The sequence below is a fragment of the Mandrillus leucophaeus genome, unplaced genomic scaffold, assembly GCF_000951045.1.
Source record: "Mandrillus leucophaeus isolate KB7577 unplaced genomic scaffold, Mleu.le_1.0 Scaffold249, whole genome shotgun sequence".
NCBI lineage: Eukaryota > Metazoa > Chordata > Mammalia > Primates > Cercopithecidae > Mandrillus > Mandrillus leucophaeus.
In genome coordinates this window covers 1966110-1993820 of record NW_012102576.1, presented here as the reverse complement: position 1 = coordinate 1993820, position 27711 = coordinate 1966110, and the positions used below count along the sequence as shown (strand labels likewise).

Here is a 27711-nt window from a genome sequence, read left to right as displayed (position 1 = left end):
GGGTTTCACCATGTTGGCCAGAATGGTACATACATTCTTAATTATAGTAATTGCTCCATTGTGCCGATATTTGCCTTACAAGTTTGCTTTCTTTTCTAGACTACCAGTGCAAATGCCTTTTTATTTCTAGTTTCAAACTGTCACATAGGAAATGTTTGTTAAAACTAACGTTTTATAAAATTTAAAGCTTATTTTACATATCTCATTTGATCTCTCAAGAATTCTGTGAGCTTGGCAATGTAGATTGCTGTATATGCCTTAGGCTGATGAATAAACAGGCTTAGAGAGAGTCACTTGCCCCAGGTTAGGTAGCTGTAAGTGTTGGGATTGAATCCCAGGTCTTCTCACCACCACTTTCTACAAAAATCACTGAAGGTTGTCAACTGACAGAGAGGATTACTCTGTGTGTTGATAACAAAAGGGTGATCAATAATATTTAAAAAGCAGACTTTGTGTAAAAGTCTTTCCCTTACCTTAAAAACTATGCCATAATGGAGCATTCTTTCATTCCTCCAATTTAATTATATCTGGCGAGAAACAGTAATGGGCTCAACCATTGTTGTATCTTAAGTCAAATTGCCAAAACTCCACAGGCTACTAAAAGTTAACCCTTACTGAATGAATTAAGAACCACAGAAGTTCTGCTGTTAAAAAACAGCACGGTGACAGTCAGGGTTTTTCAGGCGTAGGGGGTGTGTGTTTTAAGACTTTAAGCCAGTTTTGTCCCACTGAAATCACCGTCAGTGATTTTTAGTAGAAAGTGGTGGTGAGAAGACCTGGGATTCAATCCCAACACTTACAGCTACCTAACCTCGGGCTAGTGACTATCTCTAAGCCTGTTTGTTCTTCAGCCTAAGGCATATACAGCAATCTACATTGCCAAGCTCACAGAATTCTTGAGAGATCAAATGAGATCTCTTAAGTTCTTTGCTGTGATGGATTCCTTTGACTTTGTCTCTATTATTATAGGCTTATAGGTCCGGGGCAACTACCAATCGTTATTCAAAGGGGAAAGCACCCTGTTCGAAATCAAGTAAGAAAAATGGTTTATATTCCCGGTCTGCCATCTCTATTCTAAGCTTTATCTTTATTTAGCTCCCAGTTAAAGGGGGAATAGAGCCACACCCACCTCACAAACGCCCCGAGGACTGGGAGACCAGAAAAGTAAAAGCCACTTGCAAACCTTTAGCTCTAAGTCGATAAAAAATACTATCATATGCTCACATTTCTAATACTTGCTAATATAATGTAATCTTTATTTTGAAAATAATGTGCCTCCAATCCTAGTAAAGAGAAAGTCACGGTATGCGACTCTCCCTTCAGCACCAACCGGCCTCTCACGCGAGACTCGGCTTTCACGCTTTAGTCCAGGGCTGCACGGCAGGCGGAAGAGAAGCGCCTGTGGTGACGTACTTATTCCGCGCGATGACGTGACTACAAGGCGCCGGGGGACACGTTGGCTGGGTTTTCGGCGGGCTTCCCGGGGACAAAAATGGCTATGGCTAGCGATTTCTACCTGCGCTACTACGTAGGGCACAAGGGCAAGTTTGGGCACGAGTTTCTGGAGTTCGAATTTCGGCCGGACGGTGAGAAGAGGCCCACGGCACGCGGTGCTGGGAAAGGGGAGCGAGACCGAGAGGCCGTGGAGGAGGCGAGGGGAGGCCGGGTGGTGTGGAGGGTACAGGGGGCGGAGGCCACTGCTTCCCTCGAAGAAAATAGGAGCTTAAGAACAGAGGAGGCCTAAGTTGGTTTTATAAATGAAAGAGAACTAATTGCAATAAATTAAAGCTAATCCTGTCGCAAACTGAAAAGTCGAACTTACAGTAATCAGAATTCTGTAACAGTGCACCAGAAGGGACTCGGTAGATTGTCGCCCTGATTAAAAATGCTAGCACTTTTTTGAAAACACCCCCATCAGCGGGTGGTCCAATGGATGAATAAAATCTTGTGGTGACCAGTACCTTTTCTTCATTCAGGCTGTGTGTGTTCTTTGAAGGGGAGGAGCCCGACGTGTTAACAAATGAGAATAATAATATGTTTTAGGTGTCTACGTATAATTGTTCACCACAGGACGCATGAAGAGTACCAAAAGAGGGGAGATGTAAAGTTCCACAGGAGGGAGTCAGGAAAATCTTCCTAGAGGAAGACACTCTTGAGATGAGTCTCGAAATGAGAGACTTGGCCTTTGAGAGAAAAAAACAGACTTCCAGAGCAGTGAGAGCAGAGGACGAGGTGAAACTGCTACCCCAGTAGCGTGCAACAATTTGTTTTCTGACAGCGCTATTAGAGAATGTTACATTGGTCCTGCCTACCTGCAACAAGAAAGTTCATTTGGATATATATGTTTTGGTTTTTTTTAAATGCACGTTTTTTGCTGGGCAACAAGCAAATACAAAATTTGAAGGTACACTAATGAGTAAGACAAATTTAACTCAAAGAGATTTGTCTTGGTGGGGACACAGACATTTAACTATAAAGCAGTAGGTATATTAAGTCCTATAAGCAGGCTTTGGACAATGTTCTGTGAGAGCAAGAATAAAAAATTAGAGGAGAAACGTATATTAGGAAAGGAGAAGAGTATCAAGCATTTCAGGCAGAACTCACGTGAACTACAGTCCTGCAATTATTACTTTGAAACAGAGTCTCACTCTGTCACCCAGATCTGAGTGCAGTGGCACGATCTCAGCTCACTGCAACCTCCGCCTCCCAAGCTCAAGTGATCCCTCACCTCAGCCTCCTGAGGTGCTGGAAATACAGGCCAGTGCCACCTCGCCCAGCTCCTTTGTTGTTGTTGTTGTTGTTATTGTAGAGATGGGCTTCCGCATGTTGCCCAGGCTGTCCTCAAACCCCTCAGGTCAAGAGATTCACCAGCCTCAGCCGCCCGAAGTCCTGGGATTACACGCATGAGCCACCGTGCCAGCCCTGCAATTATTTAGAAACCTTAATCACTGTATTCGACCTTACTCTCCCCATAAATTCAGCTAAATTTACCTGAATTCATCTATTCTTTATGTAGTATTATTTTCAGTTCCTCTGCCTGTGAACACTGTCAAGCTTGTCTCTCACTTTTAGCAGGTCACATAAATTAAGCACCTGAATATTATCAGGGAAGTTTTATGCTAGAACAGTGGTTCTAATCAATGTATCTGCCACTCACTGTTACACATACTTCTTCTATTGGTAATATTGAGTCTCCCGAAGACTTGCCTGCCTGTCTTTCTCCTTCCTTCCTTCCTTCCTTCCTTCCTTCCTTCCTTCCTTCCTCTTTCTTTCCTTCTCTCTTTCTCTCTTTCTCTTTTTCTTTTCTTTTTTTCTTTCTTTTCTTTCTTTCTTTTTTTTGACACGGAGTGTTGCTCTGTCACCCAGGCTGCAGTGCAGTGGTGCGATCTCAGCTCACCGCAACCTCTGCCTCCTGGATTGAAGCGATTCTCCTGCCTCAGCCTCCCGAGTAGCTGGGATTGCAGGCATGTGCCACCACGCCCGGCTACTTTTTCGTATTTTTAGTAGAGATGGGTTTCTCCATATTGGCCAGACTGGTCTCGAACTGCTAACCTCAGGTAGTCCACCTGTCTCGGCCTCCCGAAGTGCTGGGATTACAGGCGTGAGCCACTGTGCCTGGCGCCAAGCCATCAAAGACTGGCATTTTTATCATTTTAGAGTAGCTGCTGCACATTATAACTGTGTCGGGGCAACTGACTAGCCATAAGGGGAAGCATACGTCAGATAATACACAAATCATGATGGATTAAAATTAAATATAAACTAGCTAACAAACTCATCAACTTCGATCCAGAAGCATCATTTGTATCCTTCTTAGTCATAATTCTAAAATGTCTACAATATGTATGCATACATTTGAAGGAAAAAAAGGAACTTTTTTTTGTAGTGGAGAAAGCCTGAGTATTAAAAGAAAGTAGATCTAGGTCTGAATCTCCCATGTTTAAGTTACTTAACTTTGTTTTCTCTCTTATGAATAGGTGAGAGAATAAAACCTGATTTTTAGGATTGTTTTGCAGATTAGATTAAATTCTCTGTGTAACGCACTTAACACCAATACATACATATAACAAACTTGAATGTTAGTGCCTTTTGCAGATTCTCTTTCTAGTTCATGATGTAGCTTAAGAAAATAGGCCGTAAAAATGACCCTATATCTATATGTTGTAGGCATGGGCTATTTAAATATTTGGCTAGCTTCAACTTCAGCAAACTTAACCAGCAAATATTTATTGTCTACATGTCTAACAATGATTTTACACAAGGAGGGAGGAAATATTAATAAAAGTAGTAGTATAAAATGGTCTTTACCTTTAAAATTGTATATGATGTCATTAATTTTTTTTAGCAGTTTTTGCTATTGTAAATTGATTTTTTTCCATTTCCCACAGGAAAGCTTAGATATGCCAACAACAGCAATTACAAAAATGATGTCATGATCAGAAAAGAGGTAAGTTCTATTCGAATGCCTTTTTTTTTTTTTGCATTTATCCCATTTTCTTCAAGTCTATGTTGAATTTACAAAAGTACATCTAAGGCTATATTGTAAAGAAGAAGGCAATTTACAGATTGAAAGAGTTGCCATTTAAATTAGATACAATGGTTGCATCCATAGGAATGAGAAGGTTCAGAGAACTAACCTTGTTGTGAACTACACTTGCATTTATTTATTTATTTTTATTTTTATTTTTTGAGACAGAGTCTCGCTCTGTTGCCCAAGCTGCAGTGCAGTGGCGTGATCTCAGCTCAGTGCATCCTCTGCCTCCCAGGCTCAAGCGATTCTCCTGCTTCAGTGTACTTGCATTTATTACTGTTCACCTTATAGATCTTGTGATCTAACCACTTGGGGGTATTTGGATCTTAATGTTACAAAGGCAGAATACAGTGTTTCAGAGACGGGTAATGATGAGAAGAGGGAAAAATAAATGTGAGAGGAAAGGGCAAGAGATGAAGAAAAGTAATATAACAAGGATAAATGATTCTCTCTCATTCTCTACTTTTGGAATCAATTAAATTTTTCTATATTCTTCTATTTGAATATTCAGAGTTTGTAACTCTTATTTCTTTCTGAGTTGAGGGGTGACATAGGTGGACATTATCCAATTTTATTATGATTAATTTTTAGGCTTATGTGCACAAGAGTGTAATGGAAGAACTGAAGAGAATTATTGATGACAGTGAAATTACAAAAGAAGATGATGCTTTGTGGCCTCCCCCTGATAGGGTTGGCCGACAGGTTTGTATTTAGTGATTCTTTAAGTGCATAAATAATAAAAATTGACAATACTATTATGATTCCCCTTATTTATTTTGAATGAGTCTAAGTTGATTCTTTGGCTTTCCATTTAATAGACACCTGGTAAATTCTCTTTAATTTTGTCTTTTAGTTCCGTTTTTCTGTGCTACCTCCTAGTAGTGAAGGAGTCAGTGCATAGCTCTAAATTTAGATATCTTTCTCTGTAGTCACCCTAGCCAACATTAGGATGCTTTCACAGTGCAGTGTTATGAATAATTTCTGTTGTGTGTTAACCACTTTTATTAAGAATATGACTATGTAAAATTTACTTTTGCCAAATCATAACTTTTAAAATTCTTATTTGCATCCCTATACCCCAGAGAGAGACTTGATTGGTGGTTTCTTTGTTAAAACTTATGATTGCATTTGCCTCTCATATTCCTTCAGAATACTTGATGTTTCTCAAAAGGCTTCTGAAGAACTCTGAAGGCCTAATTTCACTCTGTAAAAAGAAAGTTTGGTTTCTGAATTGGGTCTTTTCAGCTCTTGGAGAAATGAGATACAACCCCTGGAAGGAAGAAACATTTAATTTCACTTTTGTGTATCCCTGAGGATTGTACTTTATATCACCTTCTTTGAGTAGAAGAAAATGTGGAGAGATCTAACACATGCTGACACTCTGTAGGAGTAACTTAACTCTTCTGTTTAAAGAAACATTGTTTAGAAGAGCAAAGGTAATAGTTAACAGTATTTATTTTAAGCATGGTATCACTTTTAAAAAGCAAATTTAGGCCTCAGTTTGTTTTATGCAGATATACAGATGTACTAAAAAGCAAACCACAGCAGCTAACCTTTTATATCATTTAGACTCAGGGAGAGCCTAGTATTTTATCTACTTGCTTAAGGATGTGTTCATGGGTTTTGGTTAGTGGGGAGGAGTAGGCATGCTTCAGAAATTGCCTTTTGTATCAGATCAAAGGTTTTATGGCTGTTAGAGCATCTTAGCTAATTCTCCATTTGGTGGGTGTCATAAACTGCATAATTAGGCCTCTGGTTAAATAGCTAGGATTGTCTTCAATAGTGTCTGTTAACTTGAAAATTCATTACAGATACAGCTTCTTAATTACTGGTTTTAGGCCTGCAGATAAACAATATAGGGAAAAATCTATACAGTAATGACAGCACACTAGGAACATCTACAGTATGGTTTTTTTTTTTTTAAACTAGTTCTTAATTTTAGTTATTTTGTGGAGTTTTAGTTTTGAAGTCTTACAGTCTTGGGATCAAATATAAGTACCATCCTCATTAGTGGTTATAAATATCAACAAGTGTTTTCTTCTGCTTTATGAGTTTTGAATTACACATTTGTAAAATAGGTTAATAAGGGTATTTTCAAGATTAGAGAGAGTATAAAGTCCCCAGCACTAGAGCCTGACATACAGTAGGTGCTAAACTGGTGGTGGTGGTTATTAATATTATACATTTTATTTGTAGAATCTTCCAGAAAGAAAAAATATGTATTTGTCATATTAAAAATGGTCTTATACTCCTATCATTTTTCTAACATGTGCTTCAAAGTGACATCTTCAGTTTTTACTGACATTGTAAGAAATATTTCTTTGTCATTTTGTTTCATAGTGTCTTCTTTATGTTTCTGGAAAGCAATTCTTTGTTGGTCCTAAACTTGGGGGTAGTACTCGTGAGCAGTTTTTATTTTAAGGATATAGTTTATATCTAATATACCAAGTTTCTTTCCCCCCACCCCCCCACCCCCCGTTGACTGCTAGAAAACTTGCAACTAAAATTGGGATCCATTTGTAGCAAGAATACAGATATCTCTGGGATAGATTTTTATATTAACTACATTTTTCTGCTATTTTTTTTTTAGGAGCTTGAAATTGTAATTGGAGATGAGCACATATCATTTACCACATCAAAAATAGGTTCTCTTATTGACGTAAACCAGTCAAAGTAAGTATGTTAAAGCATTTTGGCCAAGTTGTCGTTATTAGAGAGGCTCATTTTAGAACTATAGTATAGTCAGTTTGTTAGCCAAGATAATTTCAGTGGCCTCCTATCAGTTTATTATGCAGATGTAATTCTGATTTTTATGTCATTAAAGGTTTACTATCTTGTCTCTTAGTAGAAGTTAGCAGAGTATTTCATCGATTGTCCAAAAAATTTTAATCCAACAGCTGTATATAATAATGCCCAAATTGTATTAGCTATTTTGTATAAAAATGTGGATATAGTATCAGAAAATCCAAAGAAAAGAAGTCCTTATTGGATTATATCAGCCTCATTAGGTCCATGTCATCTCACTTTCCTCCTTGGGCTCAATACTTGGGAAAAAGATGGAAAAAATCCAGTCTAGCCTAAGTATCCTTTACTACCAATGTCTTCCCAAGATCGATCTCTCCTCCGCCCCAGGGTTTTGTAGTACATCCCATTTTCTTGGTCTGATCCAAGCCACTTATTTGTGCCCATTCCCCTCAAAGTGTCCCATAGTGCTCTTCCCTTTTTCTGTCACTCTAAATTATAATAACCTATTTGTCTGCTTTAAGTAAGCTCCATGAGAACCTTGCTGTATCCACAAAGTTAGCATAGTGCCCTGCACATAATAGATGCTTTCAATAAATGTTTATTAGAGGAAAGGAGAAAGGAATGAATGCGTAATGACTATTGGACACAAAAGTCTGTGTTCACAGAGACCAACTGGATGCTTTTAAACTATGAAATTTCTTTTCCTACATTTGGTGAGGATGTGAAATTGATACCCTACTGGGATTATAAATTGGTAGTGGTTTTTGGAAAGCAGTTTGGTAATATGCATCAAAAACCATTGACATTTTTCATTCACCTTTGGCCTAGTAATTTCATTTCTGAGCATCTCTTCTATGGAACTACTCCTAAATATTGGAAAAGCTTTATTATGCATGAAGATGCTTATTGAAGTATTATTAATAATAGGAAATTAACCTCGTTGTCTAACAGGGAGAGAATTATTAAATTAATTAAAAATTACTAGGGAATTTTTTTTTTAATGCTGTGGGGAAAGCAATGTAAAAAGGGGCACAGGGAATGATTTTAGTTATTATAAAATAGAGAAACATCAAAACGTTCACAGTTATTCTATGAAATGGTGGCATTACGGTATTATTTTTTCTGCTTTATTAGACATTTTTTTGATGCGGTTATGACATTCATAAGGAGATGAATCTTTAAATACTAAAATGAATACTGATGAAGAAACTATTTTTTTCTTATAGAAAAGATATTCATTTTATGCTCTAGTTGTTGGCAAAATCCTTCCCTTCTCCTAAATATTGTTAACTTAATTGTTAAAAGATTTTAATTTTGTTTTATTTTAGGAATTTAAAGAATTGTTTTATCCTAGGAAGAAAAAGTAACTTTTACCTTTTTAAATTTTAGGGATCCTGAAGGTCTTCGAGTATTTTACTATTTGGTACAAGACTTGAAATGTTTAGTTTTCAGTCTTATTGGATTACACTTCAAGATTAAACCAATTTAAATTGTATGTTTTCAAGCTGTTTGTATATTTAATTAAGGGATGGGAGGGGTTATTTGTCATTTACAATATTGGGGTTTTTATGAATGTGAAGCAAACAAAAAAAAATTTGTATGTAAACTGAAAATAAGAAAATACATTAGCCAGCTTAATGGTTATCTTTACTTGAGTCCACATGGGTTGGACAGTCCCCACACATATTAAATTCTGTAAATAAAAGCCACCTTTTGTTAAAAATTTGCTCTAATAAAACATACCAAATCCTGGTTGCAGAGTAGTTTTTTGTTTTCTCTAGGAGGCTATGTCTCTAATTCACTTTAGAGATAATAAGAAATTGTTCTGGTAGGTATATCCTGTGACAGAAGATACTTTAGGTGGAAATATGTAGCCATATTCCCATCCATGAAAGGCAATTGTAGATCTTCCCTTATTTCCTTCATACATGATTGGGTTTAATTTTTGGGGGCTTACAGAAGGTCTGTTTTTTGTTTTTTGTTTTTTTGTTTTTTTTACAGTTATCACAAACCCCTCAGGAATTATTCACATTTAAATATTTTCAATTATAAGCAGTGATGTCCTAAAGTGTTACGAAAGTGAAGTCTACCCCATGTTAGGCATATCTTCGATTATGTCCTTGTTCCTTATTTCACAATGTATTTGGTGTGTAGGGGAGGAGAGGAACTAAATGAGTTTTCAGCTTTATAAATTGTTAAACATTTAGACAAACGTACATGTGCGTATGAATGGACAGAAATATTTTAACTCCTATTGACCACGGGTCTCACTTAAGTTTCCCAGTTCCTTTCAACCTCTTTCTAATAGATTTCCTCTTTCGTTACTTTTAGTAACCATGTCCCTTGTTTCCTTTTATTCTTCCATGGAACCTCCACTCTTTAAAAGTTATACTGTTTCAGTAGTTATAATCCACTTGCCCTAGGAACAAGTTAGCACTGACTTTTGGGTGGAATAATTAGTTTCTGAAGGCTTGCGAGGACTCCTGAGCAGCTAGGCTCTAGAGTTGGGCTGTCTAATAACTTTTTTGCAATAATGGAAATGTTCTATGTGCAGTCCAGTAGGGTAGCCACTGGCCAAACGAGGCTACTGATTACTTGAGGTGTGCCTCGTATAACTGAACTTACGGTGTTATTTAAACAATTTTTTTTTTCTAACGTGAAAAGGATAAAACAAAACTCTTGACAATTGTAAAGTGAACACCTATATGCCAACCTAGATTCTATACTTAACATCTTTTTTACTGTAATATCTCTTATAATAAATCTTAGTTTTTCACTTAACTGGTGTAATTGCTGCCAGTAAGCTATTTTATTTTATTTTTTTTTGTAGTGCTACTTAATTTTGATTAAATTTAGATAGCCACATGCGTCTAGTGGCTACCCTTTGGACAGTATAACTCTAGAGCATGGCTTGGTAACCTGTTTGCCATGGAGCACTAGATGGTCCTTTTCACTCCTCAAAATGCATGCCCATTGTCTTCAGGTTTGCCGTGGAAAGTCAAATGATTTCCACTTCATTATGCAAGTACACCATCATCTTCAGGTCTTTTGTAAGTGAAATATTTCTGTTCCAGTTGTAGACCATGATGATTGTGCAGTATGAAATCGTCTTATAATTTTCTTGCATTTAGATGTCAACCTCAAGAAGAAAGAGGAACAATCGCCTTTTGAACTTCCAGTGGGCCCGCAGTGTTTGGTTGTTCCTCAAAATAACCTTCATTCTCTGGCTCCTGTTGAATAAGCTGATCCATTCAAAACTGAACAAGGTTGAGGAGAAATCGTGCTTATATTAAAAAATCTTTAAGTCTTTGTCCCCATTCTCTAACTTCCTTATGTTTTGGCTATTTAGCTCTATCCCTACTATCTACTAGAATTTCTCATATTTAAACCAAGATGGGAGACTAGGTCATTAGGAAAATATTATCGTCTACAATTTTCTTATACTTTGATCTGTCTTTTATTTGATCGTAAGCTGCTGATGGACAGTGATCATTATAAACTGAATTTTGTATAGTACTAGTTTTATATGAAACTAGATTTTTATTGCACTCAGGTTATGTTCCTTTTACCTCCTTCCTTAATAAAGAGACCACTTGAAATAATGCAAGTACTGTTTCTGCACCTCATCCCACCTCTTCCCTATTCATGAGATGGTGCAGAACCCCAGCACAGTCTTTTCCATATAGTAGGTGTTTTTAAGTTTGTTGAATTGGTTGCTGTCTTGCTCTGTCTTTAGATTATTTGCCTTTAGATTATTTATCTTGGGTATAGGTATTGGTATCAGGAATTGGTATCAGGCTGAGTCTATTTGTGTGGATATTTTTAATGTAAACATAAATGTAACTGAGATGATTTATATATTCTATTGTTAGACTACTTTGTTTTGATTCGAAATGTGTGAACCTGTGAGCATGAACTGTGCTGTAAGTTTAACCACTGACCCCTTTCATTAATAACTGGATTCTTAGCATGAATGGATAATGAAGTAGAATAGAAAATTTTAAAAATTTAATAAAGATAACAAAGATAAATGAAAGATTTGAGGGTGAGTTCAGAATCTGCCTTGGCTGACTTCCATATGATGAACCGTAAAGTTGGATAACTACCACTCAAAATCTCTGGACTACATTGTCCTAATTTGAACTGTGTGATGTGGTGGAGAGAATACTGATTTAAGAATCAGAAGTCTTAATTACAGATCAGCTTAACTATTTTCCCTTAAATTGCCATTGGGAATCCTTTTTTTGCCCTTATGTCATCATGGTTAACTTAGTTCCTGAGGTGGCCCTCTTGTTTGGTTTCTCAGAAATAAGAGGAAGGATGGTTACTGTTTGATCGGTTACTAGAGGTCCTGTTGGGACAATGTATTTTAAACTTAGAGCATTTGAATATATTTTACTGTAAAGACAAGAAGGACAAAAAGGGTGATTAGGGAAACAAAATCTCAAGCGAGAGATTTTTTTTTTTTTTTTTTTTTGGGGATGGAGTCTCGCTCTGTCGCCCAGGCTGGAGTGCAGTGGCGTGATCTCAGCTCACTGCAAGCTCTGCCTCCTGGGTTCACGCCATTCTCCTGCCTCAGCCTCCTGAGTAGCTGGGACTACAGGCGCCCGCCACCACGCTTGGCTAATTTTTTGTATTTTTTTTAGTAGAGACGGGGTTTCACCGTGTTAGCCAGGATGGTCTCGATCTCCTGACCTCATGATCCACCTGCTTCGGCCTCTTTTTTTCTTTACTGTAAGAGCCAGGAAATTCAGTGTCATGCAGTGGGATAAAAGTTAGGCATTAGAACAAATAAAAAAAGGAGATGAGAACTTGTCTGGGTGAGGTTAGTCCTCCCAATGAAGTGATTCAGACCATCTTCCCTGCATGCTAGGGGTTTTTCCAGACATCCTTCATTTTAGTCTGGGGCAGGAAGAACAGGGTGCTGCTGTGAAGTGATAAACCATTGAGGTTTGACAGTGTGACCTGAAGGTTTGAAGGTGTGACTAGAAGCTGTGTGCTAAGCTTCTAGCTAACAGTATGGTCAGAAAGGAGTGAGTAAAATGTGTGGTTTCCCAAATAAAAAAGGCTTTTGCAGGAAAGGAGCCAGAAAATAAGCAAATTAATACTTCATATATTCATATTTGTGTGTTACGTGCATGTTTTGCACAAAAGTGAATTTGGAACACAAAGTACCAGAACATTCAAAACTCTCACATTTCTCTTCTTTCTGTTTTATTAACTGGTTGTGATAAGGTTTAATACTTCCAACTTTGTGCCTCTTTAATCAAAAGGCCAAGTAGGGAGTTTCAATCCCATTTGAAGTTACTGTTATCTTCTGGTGCTGATTGTGTTTTCCTTTAAAGGAGAAATTTGCCTTTTCCAGCAATTCAGAGCTTGGTAATGAAGAGAATACAGAAGGAGCAGCTAGCAAATTTGACTTTCCCATCATCAGTTTCATTCTGCCTCTTTTCAAAACTATGAACAAATCTAGATTTTATAGTCAATTCCTTTTAACTTGATCCACTTTGTTCATCAAGTGCACTTGTAGGCATCATACCTCTTACATGTGCTGCAGTTTCAATAATGAAAAAGACAGACTTATGGACTTTATATTATGTTAGAGAGACAATACGTAAAAAGTATAAAAAAGGGTGCTCTGCACTTGTCTAGTCTCCATCCTGAGAACTATTCATCTTTTCTCCAGCTATATGGATGTAAATCAAAACAGAAAAATGCCTCAACATCACCAGTATCTATCTGCATGGGGCAGTAAGATATGCAGCCACAGAATGGTTTCTCTGGAGCAATGGTGGCACTGGTACTCCAAGCCTCATAGCAGGATGGAGAACCTGGCTCAGTATGATATGTCAGGATTTCTCGACTGCGGTCCTGGTGTTTCCCCTATTACAACCTTAGGGGAAGAAAAACAAGAAAACAGTTACTTATTTTGAAGTGTAAGAAATCCTGTCTCTAGTGCTAACGTTTATTAGTCCTAGCCTGTGAAGCGTGTGATACTTTTATTGAACCTATGAGAAAAGTGAGGCTTGAGAATTTGGGTGACTTATTCAAATTTTATAGATAAGAACGACTTGAATCTTGGACTTCAAGTAACAATTTTTAACATTTATGAGAGCCTACCGTATACATGCCAGGTTGTAGTTAGACACTTTGAGATGGATCTTATCTCATTTAACCCTCACAGCAACCTTGGATGGCCAAAAAATTCACTATTTTACTATGGTGAATACAGGACTTAGAGAAATGAAGTGACTTCCCTGAAGTCACATATGGGAGCTAGGGGCCAGCATTTCAAGCCAGATTTTCCTGGTTCCAGGATTCATACTTTGTGGCAAGACCTTGTTGGAAGCCTAGGTCCTTCTGGATTCATGGTCCATTGTGCTCTGTCTTCAGTCAGGCCTGATTTTAAACAGGAATGAAGAATTAGCAATAACGTTTCCTTATGCAAGTCAATGAACTTCTTCACTTTAGTTTCCTCATTTGTGAAACAGGGACAATAATAAACACTTGTAAATGTTGGGAGGTTTTAATATGGTTCTATGCACAAGAGGTACTCCAATACATGACAGTATCTCTGTCACCTTTTCAACATCCGCTATTACTACACCCCAGCCCCTGCCTCCATCACCCACTTCCTATCTTTTCTCACAGAACTAACTTCCTTTATTTATTCTTTTGGCATTGAGATAAAGGAATACGGACCATCTTTACTCTGATTTGGGATTGACAAAACCAATCCATGATGGAGGGAAAGAAGAAAATGCCCAGCAGCAAGTATTCCTGAAGCGCCCAAACTCCACGCATGAAACTTTACCTTCATTATCGAGTAAAATTAGCCTCTGGGAGATGTTTCATCTGACGGCCTGCACATGATGATGTGGCCGACTTCAGGGACTACATGTCCCTGTATCAGCAATTTCCCCTGCTGCTCTGTGCCTCTCTAGCCCACACTCCTTATTAACCACTATCACCTGATTTGAAGAACAATTTCAATTGGTTTCCTAGAACTGTAATCAGAAGATTGAAAAAAACTGAATCCAGTAAAAGTGAAAGTCAATGAGAGATCTCAGTACATTCTGACAGGGTCCACCTCATGGTAGAGTGATAAAAATTAATTTTTTAAAGTTTTCAATATAGGTGAAAATGTGAGGCCTTGCGGGAAGGTTTTAGGGACAGATTTATGAAGTGAGATTTCGTAGACTTCAAGTAGAGAAATAATTTGCCAGTATCTTTTTCTGAAAAAATCAAATGTGAACATTTTCACATACAACTGATGGAATATCAATGGGAACATCTTTTCTGGAGGGCATTTGGTGACATATATTAAAGTTCTTTAAATACATATACCCTTTGACATCTAATTTTATGCTTAAAAAGTTTCCCTAACAAAATATTCAAAAGTACAGACCAAATAGATTTTACAACAGCAAAAAATTGAAAACAATTTAAGTATCCAACAGTAGTGGATTGCCTAAATAAATGGTGGTTTGTCCCTGTGAGTAATATTTTAAAAATAACATTTCAGATGAATTTCTTTAAAATAATGGAATACATATTATTTATTAGAAAATAATAAATCAAAAATACTGTGTAAGGAATGATACCAACCTTGATAGTAAATGTAACATACAGAGAAAAAACTGGAAGAATATATGCCACAATTTTATAGTGGAATTATGGATGTTTTAAAGTAACTTTAAAAAATACATTTACCTGAAATAAACATAGATAGAAAAAGGAACTTTTAAAAAAATAGTGATATATAGGAGAACATTTCTAACAGAGAGACTATTATTTAAACTAAGAGCTAAATATTTTAATCATTACACTTCTTTTATCTATGTCTATATTTTTATACGTAGACATTTTAGTCATCTCTTTTACCAGCAGTTTCTCTATGTTAGTTTTTTGTTAATGATATTAGTTTTATTTTCTCCAAAGATGTGTACAAAATTTTATCTTTTCAGCCCTCAAATACTGATTTTGAACTTTATTTTGCAAAGAGTACTAAGTGGTTGTTAGTTGAGATAGAGAATCTACAGCTCTTGACCATCTTTCCTTTCCCATCAGTATCAGCTTTCATCATACAATTTCCTCTTACCACTTTGGTCAAGAGGTGGGGCAGAAAATTTTGAGTTAGAATAACATTCGAAGACAATTTATTTCTGCCTTTCATGTTATAACCCCTTAGGGATCCAGGACTGGAAAGGCCAGCTTCTCCCTCATTTTGAAATCAGCTTTCTCCACCTGCACCACTGCATAGCACAGATACAGGTAATATCCGCTTTTATTTTCTCAGATCTTTCTACCAGATTATCCTTAGTCTTACTAATTCTAGAAATATGGCATTTAATTACAAATGACTTAGCATTATAACAGGAATGACAGGAAAGCATTCGCTACTGATTCTATTACAGCTGCATTACTCTGAAGGAAATTGTAGTTCAGCATTAACAAAAAGTTATTTTCTCTTTCTCAATATGCTATGACTTTTGCTTTGTGTTATCAAAATAAAGAATAGAGATTTGAGTGGTTAATTACTTTTTACTTAAGTCTAACGATTTATATATTTTATCCATCTTGAATGACTCTATAGTGGAAAATACTTATTTTTCTTAGGAAATTAGCAAAAATGTGACTGGGTTAGAAGATTTTGTAAATTAAAAAAATTTAGAAAAGAATATGGTTACATGTGCAATTTGTTTTTTCATATTTCTCGTTTCTTGGGTATCATCTTTTTATATTGACTAACATAAGAAGTAAATTTTAGGCATTTGCTATTTAATTATTCTTTTCTATATTGACATTTATTAATAAATTGAATCTTTTATGGACATTAATGACTGCCTGTTGACAACTTTTATTTTCATTTAGGCTTCTCTGGCAATATAATATACTGGAAGATTATTTCTAAAATTTTAATGTACACGGAATAATTCGAGATTAAAAATACATTTGTCTGGGCTCCAACCGAAGTGATTTTTATTTAGTACATCTTGCAAAAGGCACTGAATCTGGAATGTTAACCAATTTGCAATATTAACCCTCAAATAATTCTTTTGTAGAGGGTATATGTGATACATTTTGGGAAGCACTCTGGTAGAGTCAAGTATGGTTGAAAAGAATGCAAGAACTTTGTTATATTTGTATGTATGTTAGAATACATGTAAGTTTTTAAAAGCCAAGCTATTTTTATTTTTTCAGAATTTAGATTTTTTGTTGAACTGATAGTTTTAAAGTGTGTCAGTGATTTACGGTGGTATCAATTTTGCCCAACATTTGTATATGTATTTTGAATATTTTGAGCAAAATTGGCTGGATGAATAGAACAATAATCTATTGGTAGATTTTTTTTCTCATCATTTCTCTATTTTCTAATTATTATGACTGTGATCACTAGAAGTATAAATGACTTTAACAAAAATGTTGAAAGATTTTTCATTTCTTCTATAAATGAGGCTCACTCTACATGCTTTAGGCACTTAGTTAATAAACACACACCAACAGACACAGACAGACACACACACATCTCTCAGCATCAAATCCTGGTGTGTTCCTATTGGCTGACATTTTAATTTTTCTTTCAACAGAAGCCATCCTGTTGCAGGATTTGAATGCAAAACTTATCTTCGTACTCTAAAGATGAATGATCAGGGAGAGGTTTATTCAACCCTGAGATTTTTGCAGTCTCCTTCAGAGTCACAGAATAGATTAAGGCATGATGATACTCAAAGGCCTGGGAAAACTGATGACAAAGGTATGCATTTTAAGCATCTACATTCACCTGTTTCTTATGGATTGTCAAACTTTTGACATTTGAAAAAAGATTCCTATCTGTACTTCTGGTTTTTGGCTGGTAATAAGAAACTATAATGGGGTAGAGTAGTAGAAGTATTTTTTTTAAGTTATGAGGATGGAGAAATGAGTGAATTCTTTTAAATTTGAGAAGCTATTAGAATGTTTTTATTTAAATCTAGTCAAGAAGAATTTGTGAGGCCTTGATAATAAAGGACAGACTAGAGTCTGAAGAAAACCTTAAGTTTTCTTAGAGACGTAAAAGTATAAGAGAGTGTGTAAGAAATGAAAAATCAATGTTAAAACAACATTTTTATGCAGATAGAAGGTATTTTATGTGCCTTAAGTATTTACCAAATCTTAATGGCAATGACGCAGAAACAATGTTTGAATCAAAAGGGCATTCTAATTTTTCTATTGCTCTCTCTCTCCCTTCAAATATGATCATTGTTAAACTCTACAATGAGAATAACTTTTACTGCTTTAATATAATCAGAGATAGAACTTTCAGACACTGAGGATATCAAAAGCGAAAGGCTATAGTATTGTTTAGAGAAAAACAGAATTGATGAAAAAGAAAGAAAAGTTGATTTCTAGAAACTCCCTCAAAGATGGAGCCATCCGTATTTGCAGCTTCAGAATATCCACTATTTGACTACTAATTTCTTAGCATTATTGACTGCTTTTTCTTTTCTCTTCATGATTAGTTGTGATCACAGGAAGGAGCATGCATGTTAGCTTAGATTTTACTACATGTTTTGTGTCTACTGCTATTGGTGCTTTTATGCGGGATGGACTTTTTAAATCCTATAGAACTATTCCTGTGTGTGGGATTTCTACAATGCATGCATGTAACTTCCAGATTACACATTTAAATATACTTATGTAATATATTTTTGTCAAAGTTTTAGAGAAGATTGTCTCTTTGTTTCAAATGGTTTCTCAGGTCAAGATTAGTAGTGAGCCGAGCTCTTCCCCTGGTGATTGTTTTCCTTATTTTTGTATTTAAAGAGTTTTCAGTGCCCTGGCGTCTCATTGCTGTGACTCTTGGGATCCTCTGTTTATTTCTTCTGATGATAGTCACAGTGTTGGTGACAAAGAGTGAGTAGTAAAATACAGCTTTCTTGTCTGAGTAGCAGCAGTAACCCCTGATTGTGCAGATATTAACCATGCTCCATCCATTGTTCCCCGTCTGTAATCAGAGAGTGTCCCAGGTGGCTTTGGCCTTTGTTGGTGATTTTTTTCTGGGCATATCACAGTGTCATTTTTAATGTACTTAACCTTGACCCTGAATCTGTGATGAGCCGTCTCACTGTGTATAATACATGGTAATATTCCTTCTCATAGAGGACTTAGTAATACATGTATTCTGCCATTTGGGTTTGATTATTGTGAATCTGAGATAAACATTCTTTGAGGGACAACTGTTCAAAAGAAATTATGGCTTTCTCTTGACATTTCTCAAAGTATGTAATGACGAAATGGTTTAGTAAAACAATCTGCATATGCTGTTATATAATATTAAATTTAAGCTTTATCTTTTGTTTGAATTCCTCATATCTTTAGAGAAAAATCACTGATATTTTATATTCAGATAAAATTACATATCTGGATCTTACTCTCTTTTCTGCTGCGGATATTCTATCTGCTCCAATAATAATTGTGCTATCCCTTCATGTTTCTTAGTTCAGATTTTCATATGCAGAAGAAATGTGGTTAAATGTTGGCAAATTGACTTTTACTTTCGTGCTTATTTATAAATGATGTGTTATTAAAAATGAACTAAACTGAGAAATAAGGTGTCACCTTCATAATTTTATTCAGATATTTTATTTTATTTATCCTACACTTAAGTTGCTAATGGTGAGAAATTTATGTTTCCCTTTTTATGGTCAGTTTGTTGAGGTATTACTTTCTAAATGTCAAATGAGTAATTAAAGTAATAACTAATTAAAGTAATGATTAATGGTTGTCAGAGTAAAATTTTTTCCTTTGTCTTAAATTTCAATATTTAACTATTATGAGTACTTATTTGTATTATATGTATGCTATTAATTTTAGTCTTTCAGTGTGTTCAAGAAAAACATGAACAGCAGGAAATTCTAAGAAACTGTAGTGAAAAGTACATCATGCAAAATGATAACTACTTAAAAGAGCAGCTTTTGACAAATAAGACTTTAAAATATGACATTCTCAAAAAAGACAGCTTTCTGCAGAAAAAGGAACTGGATTCACTCCTCATGCTAAAGAACAGATGTCATAGAGAAAATGAGATCGTTTTAAAATTTTTGCAAAATACAGGTACGAAGGAAATCTTGAAAGAAAGATTGCATGATTTTACATTATTTCTTCCCCTCCATAATCCTTGAAGCCTAACAAACAGGCTTATGATATCTATTAGTGATCTCTGAGGTCCACTGGGCAACTTTTAGTCTGTGCCTTATAGATGTAGTGTGGGTATCTTGGAGGTTTGCTTGTTTCAAATACAGAATTGGGACTCCAGGATCCATGTTTGGATTAGTAAAAGCCTATAGTTCCCAAAACTCATTGGCACGTCTTACATTATTACTGCTCCCAAAAGGTGAACTAGTATGTAAACTCCCCTGAAAATTCTGATCATTTCGGTCCTGTGAGCAAATTAAAGACTTCCACTTTTTGCTGACATAGAATATGGAGGTTTTCAGTTAAAATATATTTGCACTAAAATGGGCACAAGGACTTTTATTTGGGTGCTGTTATAAAGATAATTGTGTGTGTCATGCACGTATGTGTGTTTCCATTCTGCCTTGATTTCACATATTTGGTCTATTTGTGATCAATATGTACTCCCTCCTGCACATCTGCAAGATTTGCCATAGTGTTAATGTTTGTGCAACTCTGGGTGATGATACCATTAAAAGCACCTAAGGTATAAAAATATTAAATCTCATATAGTAAACTCTATTATCTTGCATAATGATGGAATTAATTGACCTGGTTAATCAACAATTACTAAATATTTGTTTAGGATTTAGAGTTTACAAAGAACTTTTGTATATTTAATCTCATTTAGGCATGGTAATTAGTAGAAATTTACCATCTCCATTTTTAAAGGTTGAGTAATATTTTAAAAATTTAGTATGGTATAAAATATATGAGGAAAAGAAAAAGTTTAAAAAATTTTTTCTTTTATTTAGAAAACATTCTAAAATCTTTTTTAAAAACTTAATTCAGTTTTGTTATTTTTAGACAATTTTATTATTATTGATATACAAAAATGCATATTTTTAATGTTTTCAATTTGATGAATTTGGACAGAACTGAAACCATCACCACAATCAGAGTAATAGATATATCCATCATCTCCAAAAGTTTCCTCATGTCTTTTTATTTATTTATGTATTTGTCACAACATGAGATCTACCCTCTTAATAAGTTTTTAAGTGTATGATACAGTATCATTAACTATTGGCACTACGCTGTACAGCAGATCTCTAGAACCTAGGCATCTTGCATGACTGAAACTTTATACCATTGAACAACTCTTCATTTCCACTTCCCTCCAACCCTGGGCAACCACCATTATATGCTTCTGTGAGTTTAACTATTTTAGATCCCTCATATAATTGGAATAATAAAGTATTAGTTCTTCTGTGACTGGCTTATTTCACTTAGCATTATGTCCTCAATGTTCATCCATGTTGTCATATACAGAAGGACTTACTTCTTTTAAAAGCTGAATAATATTCTGTTTTTTGTATATAACACATTTTCCTTAGCCATTCGTCCATCAATGGACATTTAGGTTGTTTCCATAGCTTGGCTATTGTGAATAATGCTGCATTGGACATGGGAGTGAAGGTATCTCTTGTATTCCAGAATCTTGATGAACCTCGTATTATCATTATTGATTGCTATTGGGATTTTATTTAGTTATGGAGGGCTGAGAAACATATTGCTCTGGTTAGCAGAATACCAGATGACAAGAAGTTTGATGATTGACCTAATATATTGTAGGCAAATTCTCTGAAGACCACTGGTCCTGTTGTGGAGTAAACTGTTATTATTTTACCATGCAGAAGAAAGACTGGAAGGGATGTAAACAAACTTGTCAACATTGTAGATCATCTCTTTTGAAGATAGATGACAAAGATGAACTGGTATTTTACATTCACTTTTATTCTCTTGGACTCTGTCTCTCAATGTTGGACCTAAGATATTGAAGACAGACTGGAGTGCAGAATGAGAGACCTTAGCTAGTCTTTGTGTGTCTGTTGTGTGAGCAAAATGGTATAGTTAAGAGGCTCCCAGGAAACACTCCCTGCTAGTGGTCATATAATTCTGCTACTTACTAAATATTCAATACATGTTATCTATCGTGATGACCATTATTATTAAGGATGCTGTTTGCGTCTTTGCAAATCATCTCCCTATGAGTGGTTATACTGCAGACTCCTTAGAAAGGGAGATGGATGACCTCTAGTATTTATTTAACCTCTCTGAGCCTATCTTCAAAATGGAGATAATAATGAGGAACATAAAAGTGATAACAGCTTTACCAATTTGCCTCAATAGTGATTTTCATTGCATTCGTAGGTAACACTCACTTAACATTGTTATATATTATCTCAAGATGTGTATCTTTAAAACAGAATTGTAAAAAGAGAAAATATAGTGACATATTGTAACAATATTGAATGATAGTGATAACAATATTGAATATAATAATATTGAATTTTTAAAAAATTGTGTTTAAAATTTTTAAAAAGTGTTACTAATAAAAGTTATCCAAATACTCAAAACATGTTTTTATAGAGATATGTTTGCAAAGATTAGCCTGAAACCTTTATTCATTGTTTAGGAAAACAACAGAAAATATATATGCAAATCTAGTGAATGTTTAAAATCATAGCATAAAAGAATTCATGATATCAAGTTATGAAATAATTTCATATGATAATTTCATATCAAGTGTAAAACAGTTACATTTAAACTTATATTTTAAAATATATTTAGTCATTTAGTCAGACATTCTGTAATATGTCACTTGGATATATTACATTTTAGACATAGTAAATACTTTCAAATACTTCACCCATTCCAGCTGTGGAACTATAGCAAGGCTTCCTCTTATGGGGCTTAAGATTTTACTGCACCCCTATCATACACACACCTTTTTATTTTAATAGATTTGTTCTGAGGACTCCTTTCTTCACTTAAGATTAAGTGATGATCAATTTTCTACATCCTAAGTATTCTCCTGGAGTGTGATTTTGGATAGTTTCATAAAGCATTATAAAAATATTTAACAACTTTCCTGTTGGTAGATATTTGGATTTGAAACTTTCCATGTTTTAAATAATCTGTGATACTGACAGCCATTTTTTTTAACATAAATGAATAATATATTAATACGAGGGGGAAATGACTTTGGGAAATGGAAAGGCAGGGATCTAGGGAAGAGAGGTTTTTCTAGCGAGAACGGATGAAGGATGATGTGGAGAGTAGCAGAGTACTGACCATAGAAACAGCCGGCCCCTTGACCTGTGCTTGTTCTCACTCATCACACAGATAGGAATTTAGTCACTTAATGTGTTTTGTTTCTATTATAGGCCTTCATTCAATCTCAGATTTATGAAAATAATTACTGGATTGGATTATCATATGATAAAAGGGAAAGTAAGTGGAAGTGGATTGATAATGGCACATCTCCTGGAATGTAAGTGTCTGGAATGCAGTCAAACTATAACACTGGTGTGGGAGGGTGAAAGGATTGTGTCTAAAGAGAATCTCTTCTCATTTCACACAGTTTAACTCATTTTTAAGCAGGAGTCTTTAGTAACAATTAGAACAATGAGTAAGAGTGTTTTAGGAAGTATAGGTAGAAAAGGAAGAGAAGGCCATAAAGAGTTATTAATAATAATTTTAAAAGTGTCATGCTAAACACATGCCCAAAATATGTATTATGAGGTACATAAAATGAAACAAAATCATAAAGGAAGGTGGGTGGTATGAACTGATTGGACCATCCCATAAGTCAGCCATAATGATCCCTCCCACAACCACAAATGAGTATCCTGAGTATCCAAAAAATTTATTTCGAGTTACTTTATATGATTAGTTTATACACACATAGCATATAAAACATGTAATATATATGTATATACACCTTCACTATAGACCTTCTATTTTGAGGGACATTATTAGTGAACTCTTGGGTTTACATTTAGTTCTAATCTGGTTAAACTGTTCACTGACTTTTAAAAAATCTTAATTATTATAATTTTAAGTGTGGGTTCTGCAAGTATTGTAATTCTGGACTGCAAACCTGCAAAAGATGTCATGCAGAGGGAATTACCTTGATGTAATCATATTCTTCAAGCACACTCCCAGGCACACTATTCCAGAGGTCACAGAACAGAAGGGCTTACAGGCCCAATTAAGATCATCAAATCACAGTTGGTTAAACCAGTGTAAAACCCATAGCACAGTGCAAAGGGAAAGAGAGGATAAGTTGTTTCACTTGGGATGAGGTGCAGGGTGAAAGGATCACCTGAATCTTGGGTTACGCAGTCTTCATATGACATCATCCTCCCCTGATGATGATATGGGGCCATCTTGTGGTGTGAGTAAGGGGACCCAACAGACAAAGTTTTTGTGGCCAGCACACATGTTTTTCTACAAGGAAGATTCTGTCTTACAGGAATGTGTAAGCCTGGCCACAGCTGTACGTTTCCAGTTAACCTGATGAGCAGCTGTGGATTCAATCTGTGTTTCTTGGGCAGAGACCAGAATGGGAATCACCAATGGGTGGTGAATTTAAGACCTCATGAATGTTGAGTGTGTATGAGCTTCATGTATATTTTGTGTATGTTTAGTGTCTATTTGATCCCTTCTTTTTTTGTCTATGTTTAATGCACACATACTTTATTTACGGTATCTATATCTAACACCTCATATGTTACTAATTTTACCTGTTCACACCTAACACATCTTGTGAGTTCTACCTGTGCCTTACAAGCTACTTGGTTTCATTTATCTTCCTTACCTGTTTCTTTATTTTCCTGTAGCAGATTTGAACTTTCTTAAGTAATACAGCAAATGCAAACATATGAGGGATGCTTTTTGATTTTGAATTCTTAAGTTGGATTATCAGTTTTCTTTTCTGCTTAGATCCAAGGTTCAAGACAATTCTAGGTGGTTTATACTGAACGTATATCCCTTTGGGTTCTCAGTCCTACGTAGCTTATCTTCTACTTAGAATCTCCATCTTGAGTGGAATTCATTTCAGCCTACTACATCCATTAAGGGAAAAACTTATCTTCAGTGCTTCACTTGTTCTCTGCAGTGGGTTTACTTTACTTCATATTCAGCCTGAGTATGAATCTGCTTCTTATCAGTTTATGAAGTTATTCAAGAAGGCTTAACATTTTTTATTCAGTATTTTAAATTGTTTTTAAAGAACTCACTTAATCAACCATTTTACTAAAATAGAAGTCATGCTTTAGATATTTTTCAAAGAATTGTCATTAGCTAATAACTCCTAGCTATAGGGTAGGGGAGGAAAGGAGACAGAACACAAACAATCAATCTCATCTCTGACTATATTCCAATTCTTCCCTTTTCTTCTTACAATATATATACATGAGCCCTGGTTATCTATGTTACACATATTCAATTCCTCTCTCTCTCTCTCTTTTTTATTGTTTTTAGAGGCAGGATTTCACTTTGTCACTAGGCTGGAGTGCAGTGGCATGATCTCAGCTCACTGTAGCCCCGACCTCCCGGCTCAGTCTCCTGAGTAGCTAGGACTGCAGGCATGTGCCACCACACCCTGATAATCTGGTAATTTCTGTATTTTTTGTAGAGATGGGATCTCACTATGTTGCCCAGGCTGGTCTTGAACTCCTGGGCTCCAGTGATGAGCCCACTTCGCCCTTCCAAAGTGCTGGGGCTACAGGTGTGAGCCACTGTACCTGGCCACCTTCTTTTTAATCTCTCACTTTTATTGAAAAAAAATTAGCACAGGAAAGCAATATATCATAATTTCATTGCAATACTGCAAGGTACTTTTGCCTTCTGACCAAAAATTGTCAGTGTGGAATAAAATGGGAGATTGTGGGTGTGATTAAGAGGTCATGATTCTATTTAATGGACTAAGAACAAAAGAAAATATTTTAGTGATGAAGTTATGATAAACATTTCCATATTCTAGACATTTAGGCAACAGAATTTTAAAAAATCGTGATTTATGTAACTGTAAGCTTTGGAATTAAACAGCTGGCTACATATGTTTTCTGTTCTACAGTAATTCTACAATAATGCGTTCTTCTTCTGGGAGAGGAGAATGTGCATTTTTGACCTCAACAAGAATGGCAACTATTGATTGCATTCAAAAGTACAATTGTATCTGTGAGAAGAGAACTGACTCTATTTTCTCTGATTCAGTGTGCGCTAAGAAGAAAAGGTGAAAATGGAATGTTTTCTTTTTTTGTTTCCTATAATAATTTGTGATTATAAATCATTGCTTTTAACTACAGGACTTAGTTAATTCTTGAAAAAATAAAGATGAACAGGAAGAAAAAGAAAATTCTTTTGGACTATGACTTTAACGATCAGATGCCGTCTTTCTTCCTGGAAAAGAGGAGATTTTATCTTTTGAGAGTGGTTATTCCTTCCTTTAATGTCCCTGAGGAATTATTCATTCTTTCTAAATTCTTGGAACTACCTATAGTACCAGTTAGAGAACTCTGATATTATATCTTGGGTCTTTTTCTTATCAATAGGATAAATTATTTCAGCATCTTCTGGTTTTGATAAGCAGTTGTGAGCTACAATATAGTTATTTTTTTCTTCCCATCTAGAAGTTACCTCATCTTTTAAAACGTTTGTTTTGCTATAAAATATAACTTGAAACTTACTGAAAGTTGCAAGAATAGTACAAGGAACTTCTATATAATCTTTACTCATACTTACTAGTTGTTTATATTTTGCTCTGCTTTATATTTGTCTCTCTTTCTATCCTCCACTTAATAATAAGTTGAGGCCTTCATGCCCCTTTGTCTAAATATTTTCCAAGATCAAGGACTTTGTTTTATATAATCACAGTGCAATTATCAAACTCAGAAAATTTAGCATTATTACAGTACGATGATCTAATCTGTAATCCATGTTCAAATTTTGTCAGTTGTCCCAATAATGTCATTTATATGTATTTTTAAAAACTCCATGTTCAGGATAATGCAGTGCATTTGATTGTAATGTCTCTTTAGTCTCCTTTAATCTGAAACAGTTCTTTAGGCTTTCTTTCTCTTGACCTTGACATTTTAAAAATTAACTTTATTGAGTTTTACTTTTCATGCAATAAAATGCACTCACTTTAAGTCATGAAGAATATGACTTTTAACATCTATCTATCTATATGTATCTTACACAGTATGAAATCAAGATATATAATATTTTCATCATCTCTAAAAGTTCCTTTCTGTACTTCCCCACCCACTTTGCCCCAGGCAACTAGTGATATGCTTTCTATCACTACAAATTAGTTTACCTTAGTCTAGAATTTAATGCCTCATGTACTCTTCTGTATCTGGTTATTTTTACTCAGCATGTTTTTGAGTTTTATCTATGCTTTTGTGTATCAGTATTTCATTCTTTTTCTTACTAGGTAGTATTCTATTGTACAGATATACCACAATTTGTTTCTTCATCCATGTGGACATGTGATGTGTTTCCATTTATTGGCTATTGTGAATAAAGGTGCCATGAACATTTGTGTGCAAGTATCTGTGTGGACATATTTTAATTTCTTTTTAGTAAATACCTGGGAGTCCGATTGCTGGGCCATCTGGTAAGTGTATGTTTACTTTTATTTATCTACTTTTTAATAAATGAGGTCTCTCTATGTTGCCCAGGCTGGTCTCAAACTCCTGGCCTCAAGCAATACTCTAGCCTTGGCCTCCCAAAGTGTTGTCATTACAGGCATGAGCCACCGTACCTGACCTACTTTTATAAAAAACTTCTAAACTATTTTCCAATGTAGTGGCATAATTTTACTTTCCCAGTTGCAACATATGAAAATTACATTTACTCCTCATCATTTTCAACACTTGATATTGTGTCTTCTTAATTGTAGCCATTATAGGAGCTGTATAGTGGTATCTCATTGTCATTTTTAATTTGCATTTCCTTGAGGACTAATGATACTGAACATCTTTTGATGGGTTTATTGGCCATGTGTATATTTGTAAAACATTCATATGCCCACTTAAAAAATTGAGTTCATCTGTTTTCTGATAATGGAGTTGTAAGAGTTCCTTATATAATTTGGATACAAATCCTTTGTTAGATATAGATAATATGAATGTTTTCTCCCAGGCTATGTCTTGCCTTTTCATTTTCTTAATGGTGTCTTTCAAGAAGCAGAAGTGTTAAAATTTTAGCCAGGAGATGGGTGCACCAGAACCTCACAAATCATCACTAAAGAACTTACTCATGTAACCAAACACCACCTGTTCACCAATAACCTATGGAAAAATAAATAAATAAATAAAAATTTACTGAAGCCTAACATCATTTTTTCCTTATTCATACTTTTTGATGTTCTAGCTAAGAAATCTTTGCCTATGTTAAGAGCACAGAGATTTTCTCACATAATT

The 27711-nt window shown here is 35.3% G+C and overlaps 2 protein-coding genes across 3 annotated transcripts; both read left to right on the top strand.

Moving 5' to 3' along the window:
* The first annotated feature begins 1414 nt into the window (after positions 1–1414).
* On the top strand, positions 1415–9028 carry MAGOHB (mago-nashi homolog B (Drosophila)). Of its 2 annotated transcripts, none has more exons than XM_011983370.1 (5): positions 1415–1586; positions 4389–4447; positions 5123–5233; positions 7122–7204; positions 8666–9028. In XM_011983370.1, the coding sequence occupies exons 1-5, from the start codon at positions 1493–1495 to the stop codon at positions 8763–8765; spliced, it is 447 nt and encodes a 148-aa protein (XP_011838760.1). In that variant the 5' UTR covers positions 1415–1492; the 3' UTR covers positions 8766–9028. The 2 variants fall into 2 exon arrangements, with proteins under 2 accessions (XP_011838760.1, XP_011838761.1); XM_011983371.1 differs by having other exon boundaries at positions 1444–1541.
* A 5987-nt stretch (positions 9029–15015) lies between these two features.
* LOC105542014 (killer cell lectin-like receptor 2) lies at positions 15016–26427 on the top strand. The gene is made up of 7 exons (XM_011983369.1): positions 15016–15550; positions 16867–17033; positions 18083–18172; positions 19133–19372; positions 21068–21210; positions 22663–22769; positions 25359–26427. Exons 2-7 carry the CDS (start codon positions 16919–16921, stop codon positions 25519–25521), a joined length of 858 nt encoding a protein of 285 aa, XP_011838759.1. The 5' UTR covers positions 15016–15550; positions 16867–16918; the 3' UTR covers positions 25522–26427.
* The last annotated feature ends 1284 nt before the right edge of the window (positions 26428–27711 follow it).

Bases quoted from the DNA above. Each gene is read 5' to 3' on its own strand.
- MAGOHB (XM_011983370.1), top strand. From the start codon at position 1,493: ATGGCTATGGCTAGCGATTTCTACCTGCGCTACTACGTAGGGCACAAG. The intron at 5,234-7,121 runs GTTTGTATTTAG...TTTTTTTTTTAG, and splicing joins CTGATAGGGTTGGCCGACAG to GAGCTTGAAATTGTAATTGG. The intron at 7,205-8,665 runs GTAAGTATGTTA...TTTAAATTTTAG, and splicing joins ATTGACGTAAACCAGTCAAA to GGATCCTGAAGGTCTTCGAG.
- LOC105542014 (XM_011983369.1), top strand. From the start codon at position 16,919: ATGAATGATCAGGGAGAGGTTTATTCAACCCTGAGATTTTTGCAGTCT. The intron at 18,173-19,132 runs GTGAGTAGTAAA...TATTAATTTTAG, and splicing joins CACAGTGTTGGTGACAAAGA to TCTTTCAGTGTGTTCAAGAA. The intron at 22,770-25,358 runs GTAAGTGTCTGG...TCTGTTCTACAG, and splicing joins AATGGCACATCTCCTGGAAT to TAATTCTACAATAATGCGTT.